General features: G+C 51.6%; 2 protein-coding genes across 2 annotated transcripts; one reads left to right on the forward strand and one right to left on the reverse strand.

Moving 5' to 3' along the window:
* The first annotated feature begins 901 nt into the window (after nucleotides 1–901).
* EDD37DRAFT_385264 (uncharacterized protein) lies at nucleotides 902–1,907 on the forward strand. The gene is made up of 2 exons (XM_062812164.1): nucleotides 902–1,246; nucleotides 1,312–1,907. Exons 1-2 carry the CDS (start codon nucleotides 1,032–1,034, stop codon nucleotides 1,751–1,753), a joined length of 657 nt encoding a protein of 218 aa, XP_062671276.1. The 5' UTR covers nucleotides 902–1,031; the 3' UTR covers nucleotides 1,754–1,907.
* Nucleotides 1,908–2,784: 877 nt separating this feature from the next.
* Nucleotides 2,785–5,445, reverse strand: EDD37DRAFT_385286 (protein phosphatase). Its single transcript, XM_062812165.1, has one exon. It carries the CDS (start codon nucleotides 5,251–5,253, stop codon nucleotides 3,220–3,222), a length of 2,034 nt encoding a protein of 677 aa, XP_062671277.1. The 5' UTR covers nucleotides 5,254–5,445; the 3' UTR covers nucleotides 2,785–3,219.
* Nucleotides 5,446–7,014: the final 1,569 nt, after the last annotated feature.

Consider the following 7,014-nt stretch of genomic DNA (forward strand, 5'->3'; position numbering starts at 1 on the left):
CACTTCCAATCACATGCCAGACAACACATGGCGTACTACGGTACTCGCCCTGAACTCACAACGGATTATTATTTTCAGCCCTGTCTCGCTGACGGCCTGGACCTGAATTTATCACTTATCGGATCATCTTTCCAACAAGGGGCGATTCCCTCAACAAGGGGCCATATCGCCAACTGGCGTCATCTAAATGGCCCAAATCAGGAACGGGAATCAAGCCAGCATCCATGTTGGGCAGAGATGGTCGTCACCCCTGCCCATCCTGCCCATCAAACTAGTCCTGTTCCTGTTCCCCGACCACTGATTAATGTTCCGGAACCCTTATTTTGGACCCTGACACTTCCGAACATTCATTCCAAACCCTGGCCTTGCCTGCTTCCCTAAAGGGGGTGGTTGCCTCTCTACCTTGTCGCATCCAAGGGACACAGGGTATATCACAGTCCTTCTGCCTCATGCTCACACCCCTTGATCCTCTCAACTTTCTTCCTCTTGTCTGCGCATATAGCGTGCTGGCGACAATTCTGGTCGGGTTTACCCTCCAGCAGACATGATCATGAGCCTCTCGACTCGCGACACATAGCGATAATGGGCTAAACGTTCACCACCTCTGCGCCATCCTCTCAGGGGTAATTGCGCCGGCAATACCAAATGCACCCTATTGCGACTTTCGACGGAACATTCTATCGCAGCGCAGCGCGACTTATTTTGAGCCACCAGCACAGTCATTGCAATCGAATATGTTGAGTGTTGGGAACATGTCATGACGCCTTTCATCTGCGCTGCCCCCGATAAGGCTGCGACCGCGCCGTCCCGCACCCGCTTTCGGCTCGATGTCGCTCAGGGGCCTAACCGCATACACCTACCTACCAACCACGAAAATACAACGACGTCCATATTACAATGATCCCATACGCCTGATGGCTTGAAGAACATGGACTAGGCAGACTTCAGACAACGCCGTCTCTAGCACGTCGCCGCCTCACTCGCCTCACCCTACAGCAGGCCTAGGCACAGACTGATGGGGCCATTGAAGAATGGAGTTCTATACAACCATACCGTTCCACATACTGGCAGCTGAGGCGACCTCCAAAGTGCCTGCCTCGTTCATGTCTTTCGAACCATTCGTCGCGTCAGCACGGGCATGGCCATCTGTCCAGCAGCATATTGTCCATCCCACACAGCCTCGCCACAAGCGTGGAACATCTTTCAAGGTTCAAGCAACGTTACCTCTCGACCTCGCCCTGGTTCAGCAAGTATGCCATCAAGCGCATGCTCTTACCGCGACTGACACAACGTCACTCGTGTACACTGAAGACACCTTATGCACCTGCGGCCCCGGAGTACCACGACTGTATGCTGCTCACTAAGATCATTCTTCACCAGAACAGAACACGTCTGTCAAGGCACAATGGATATTCTGGTAGTGTCCGAAGTCCACCGTCGCCAATACCAACGGCCCCGTCCCATATCGAAACACATCACTCCTGCTGCTACCGCATCCTCTCCTCAGCTGCCCACGCAACCCTACACATTACTCCGTCACCACATGGCTACACCAGTGTCGGGAAGAAGCAGGTACAGGTATGCTCTGGGCAGCACATACACGAAAAGCATATCGAAGGATTTGCCCTCCGGCATCGCCTCTAGACTAGCTTGTTGCGCCTCGATATCTACCAAATTCACAAGGATAGCAGGACACGAGCAGGACTGTACTGCAAAGCCCAACGAACCCAAAGTCCGAATACAGCCAGTATAATCTCCACGATGCACAGAAGTTGAAGTCAACGCACAGACCGCATCACGAACTTCCGTAATGGCGAAATGTCAACAGAAAGTCTGCGGCAAGGAAGAGTTTGCGTGATTGTTGTCGATCTCATTGCTATCATATGTGCTTGTCTCATGGTATGGTCGCTAGCTATACACAAAAAGAATAAAGCAGAGTCCGCAAGATAAGGGTTATCAACTCAACACCCGCCCTTGACGAACCTCGATACTTTTTGTCGTTCAACCAACATCCAGCCGTCGACATCATAGACACAACCATCAATCCATCATCCGAGCCCATGCAAGATTTCGTTAGACAGCATTGCACGTGGAGCGCTTGCTTCATCCATGCTGATCCTTCGCAATGCCATGTCCACCAAGTCCATCACCCCACGAACGCCAGGCTACCATGCAGTGGGACGTTCCCGCACAGGCCACAATGCCACGAGAGTAATGGACCGGAGAAGAGATCCCATTCCCCAGACAACTTAACGCCCGATCTTGATTCCTGAACCCGAGCCAAACCCAAACCATCATTTGCGAAAAAGGCAATTACAAGAAGAGAACACCAGATGTCAAAACTTTTTTAGCCCTTGGTATGGACCAACTGTTGGTCCCATTTCTTCGAACCTGGTACCGGTCTAAGCCCATTGCCCCAGGCTGGATTCGTACCAGTTCACTGGAGCGAAAGTGCTGTGGATTTTATCACCGTTTGCAAACAGGAGGCGCGTCTATTAACCATGTTTAGGAGGTTTCCGCCGAAGACGCCGATCGAGGTAGGAAAATGCCGCTGAAAAGCGGCCGCTCAAAATGATGAACTGGAAACAAATTGTCTGAGCGCTAAAAGAACAGCAGACAAAATCACAAATGTCGATTCAGCTTGCGCTCAAGATGCCGATTGTTTGCTTCTCATGTTGTGTTGGAAACGCTGCCGGTATTTCATGTGCCGGCATGGCGCAACACACAGAGCAAGAAGGTTTCAGACGTGGGAGCTGCTTGCATCACATCAACCCGTGCAAATCATGTCCCAAAGCCTTTGTCGACAAAGCTGGCCCCAAGTGAGACAAAGCTTGGCGATGACACCAACGGTGACTAGCCTCGAATTGCTGTCTGAGTGGGTGTCTCAGACATCAAGGTATGGTGTGATGAGTTGTGATAGGGATATCCGAAAGCAACTGGCGATTGCGATCGTGACCGGAAGTATGAACTGGACCGTGACGATGATCGAGACAGGTAAGAGTCCTTCGCTTTGGTCGACTGTGATGAAGGTGTCGGCGACATACTCCGAGGAGGTGTGGGAGTTGAGGAACCAGACGAATTCGTGGATCGAGGACTGCCTTCAGCACTCAAATCCAACGGAGACGCAGAGTCTGCAGCACCATCGACCATACTCAAAGCAGTCTTCGTCAAAGGTTCAGCCTTGGCCGTTCCAAACTGCAAAAAATCAAAATTAGCACTTCAATGTGTCTTGACTTCCTCGCTCTTTCCCCGATGTTGGGCACCTACAAAGCAGTACTTCTCGACCAGATCCGCATATTCACGGCTACTGAGTGAGGGTTTTTCGGACACCAGAGCAGCTGGCTTGGATGTCATAGGAGCAGTGGCTGGAGCAGGTGAGACAGCTTCAGGGACTGAACCATTGACGCCAGCATTCTGCTTGGGTGGAGCAATTGTGACGCTCTTCGTAGGAGTGGTTGCAGGACCATCGCCGGAAGACTGCTTTGCATCTGCCCTCAAAGTCAAGCCACTATGTTCACCAAGAGCGGCCACGGCAAAGTTCTTGGCGGCGGTCAATGATGAGTTGAAGTCATATCGATTGCCAAATGCTTGTCCACCGCTCACCTTGCGACGGGACGGTGGATCCGGCATCAACTCCGTCTTGGATCTTGGGCTCCTCAGCTTGAGCTTGGGTTCACCCATGAGGGCTCCTGCAGACTGTCCGAAGCCGAAGCTTTCGAAGCCAGTTGAGAAGTCATCAAACGAAGTTGGCAAGCCCTTTGGTCTTCCGGATGAGGTAGGTGGAGATTGGCGTGTGCGTGGCAGTGCTGTTATCGGCCTTGCACCAAGACCCGGCATGCCGTTCTTGCCATGTTGAACTTTCGTCTTCTTAGCAAAGTCGACTTGGTAATTGAAGCCAGCATTGTTGTCCCAGAACTCCTGACCATTGACCGTATAGCGGATGCAGAAGAACAGTGTCTTGTTTTCCAAGTTGGCTTGATCAGCTAACCTGATGCTGAAGTTGAATCGGTCGAAACCATCGCTTTGACCTCGACGCACATCGTTGTTGAAGTCGGCGACAACTTCGGACGTGGTCTTCCAATAGTCAAAAGTGAATCGAGCGACCACCTGTTTGGAGAATGCCAGATTCTGCACAGCGACGGAGCCGATGAGGTTCTTGTTGTCTGATGAAAGGAAGACACGTTCAACAGAGACGACCTGGTTTTTGCGAGCTTCAATGTCTGCTGCAAAGTTGGTAAGTCGCAGCTCCCATTCAGGAGATGTCGTTCGTGGCCGAGCACTGGCTTCATCAGAACCAAAGGGAAATTCCGAATCACTTTCATAGTTCTCTACAGGTGAGGATCCAGCGCTGACGGCAAGAGGCCTGTCGACCTGTAGGAAATGTCGAACGTGTTCGAGATGGGAATCGAAGTGGACTGCTTTCGAGTAGGTTGGGGTACCTGGCATACTTGAAGGCCGCCGTCTAGAGGATGCCCTGAGAGCTGGGCGAACCAGTTCGCCTGACTTCTTTCGGACCATCGGTGGACGATCGGTAGGCGGACCTTGGCTGTCGCTATCGCTGTCATCAGTGTCTTGTCGGGTGATTACAGGGGCCATCTGTGTTTTCGGAGACTCGAAGACGATGCTCGAATCAGTGGATGAGCGTGAGTGAGAGATCTTTCTGGCTTCTTGGGACAACGGAGGCCGCCGCAGTTGCAGGGTTTCTGTCTGAACAGGGCCGTCGAGTTGAGGGGCCGCGAGATCCATCTTGATGGTGGTTGTCTCGTTATTACCCTGGCGTCGGGTTGGTGAACCTCCTTTTCTTTGTTCTATCGACCTGATGGCTGCTTGTAACGCTTCTAGGTTTCCAAGCTCGATATCCCTCGATCGACCTCTTGTATGAAGATCCTCGTCATCGCTGGAGTTGTGGGAGGATTCGGGTGGGGAGATGGTCATGCCTGCGGGTATCAATGAATTGGATGCAGGAGGCGGCGATTGGCGGATGCTACCATATGGATCCAATGCCCGGTTTTCTTGGTATGCCTCTCCGTTGTGTAGGATCTCGGTCTGAGCGTCATTCAACGAAGGACTCCGTCGATGCTTGGTCAGATATGAGGATGATCCGTTGGAACGAGGGAGATTTGGACGACCGGATGGAGCCGGCGGCTGTGGAGACAGGAACTGTCCTTTGATGTATGAATGAGACCGGCTCGGAGTAGGACTGGATTGCTTGGAGGAGGAAGGTGATAGCTGAGAAGGAGGTGTGTAAGGCATTCGGTCGGTTTTGAGGTTGTTAAGCCCAAACCGGGAGCTGCAAAGAAGAGCGCGCTACGAGGCTCATCAAGAGCAGCCCGAGGAGGGCTGAAAGAATTTGCGGGGGAGAACAGTCTAATATAGACATCAATGTCAGTTACACGGTCAGAGCATTGTGCATAATAAAAATAAGTGTCGTGGTAGGAGCGTTGTAGGCGGAGAAACGATGGTGGAAGACGTGAGAGTTATTATCGCCGATTGCCCAAAAGGTTGTCTGAGCGCAGCCAGAGCAGCCGCGTTCAATATTTGAGGGCTTGTGCAGATCCCACAAAAATGTTTCGACGCCGCTACCATGAACAGAGAATTGGGAAAGGTACTTACGAGTTTTAGAAAGTAGCAGGAACGATGCTGGAAGAAGTCGGAACTCGAAGACGCTGGCCGCAGCGTGTTGGAAGGTCGGTGGGTGGTGTCCAAGCAACCGTCACCGTTAAGAAGTGCAGCAAAAAAGAGTCACGCCACGGGATCAGAGATCGACCGTACGGCAGTACTCGTAGATTGTCTTGCACTCTGGGACGTGACAGTGTACTTTAAGACACGAAGGAACAATGTGTCTTGCGGTGACAATGCAATTTGTGTCCTCCTCTTTTTCTTTGTTGCTGAGAAATGTTCCCACGCTGATCCGGATATGCTCGCTAATCGGTGGCCGACCGCTTGTCCAAACAGGCACCTTTTAACGTGGAAAATGCCCAAGACGCTCGCAAGTCGTTTGAAATTCCGGCTCTCCTTTGGTGATGTCGACAGACTAGGCTGAGGGTGATGCCTAGGATATGGGAGGAGAGGAGGAAAGGTGTTAAGGATATAGGACGAGGGTGAGTTTGGTGGATGGTGGGCAGAGGAAAAGCTGGCGAGCAGGGTAAAGGTGTTGAGTCTCGAGTGGCCCAAAGTAGGCAGGCAGTTGGGGATCACCGCTGGCAGCCCAAGGAAGACAGACACGAGAAAATGGGTGGACTCTCCCCTCTAGCCTGGAGAGCGCGGGTCGACCGCAGAGGCGAAAGACAGAGATATGACCAGGGTCAAGTCCTGCAACCAGGAAGTGGGCGGACTTTGTCGGTGGCGCACCAAGCAAGGATTAAGTGTCAAAGTAAACTCGGGTCGGTCGAAATCAAAGCTGCGGCTAACGCGTTGGTAGAGTTTACTAATGACGGGAAGACATGGGCCATGCGGGATAGCCAGACATGGGAGGGTTTTGCTTTGACGGACTTGACCAACAGAAAAACAAAAATGGCGTGAGGTGCGCAGGAAGATTTAATTGTTGAGAAGATGAATAACCATCGAACCGCAAGGTCAACCGCTGGAAGTATGGAAGATCGATCATGCAATGCCTCACGATAACACAGATTCACCGCCTTGGGATGGAGAGCAGAATCTGGGAACGACCACGTGATTGTATTGTGCACCATTTTGCACTCGAAAGAAACACTCCCCCCACCTTCTCCTGTCGTCGCAAGACTCAGCAAGAGTGCCACATTATTTCGTGTACAAATGCCGGATTGGCGCGGAGAAAATGTGTAGAGCGGTAGTACCATCTTGACGGTTCGGTATGCTTGCGGTAAGTTTTGAGGTTTAATTCATTTCATCCCCTTTCGAAACCCTGAATTGACGGACGTTGAAATGTGAATTCAATGACATCCAGCACACTGTTCGCAGCATCATAGTATCAAGATAGTTAGTTACACTTGTCACGTTGGCAAGTGGTGCTGTAGCATCATTAATTGCTGAAAG

The sequence above is a fragment of the Exophiala viscosa genome (genome assembly GCF_022695815.1).
Source record: "Exophiala viscosa unplaced genomic scaffold EDD37scaffold_4, whole genome shotgun sequence".
NCBI classification, from domain to species: domain Eukaryota; kingdom Fungi; phylum Ascomycota; class Eurotiomycetes; order Chaetothyriales; family Herpotrichiellaceae; genus Exophiala; species Exophiala viscosa.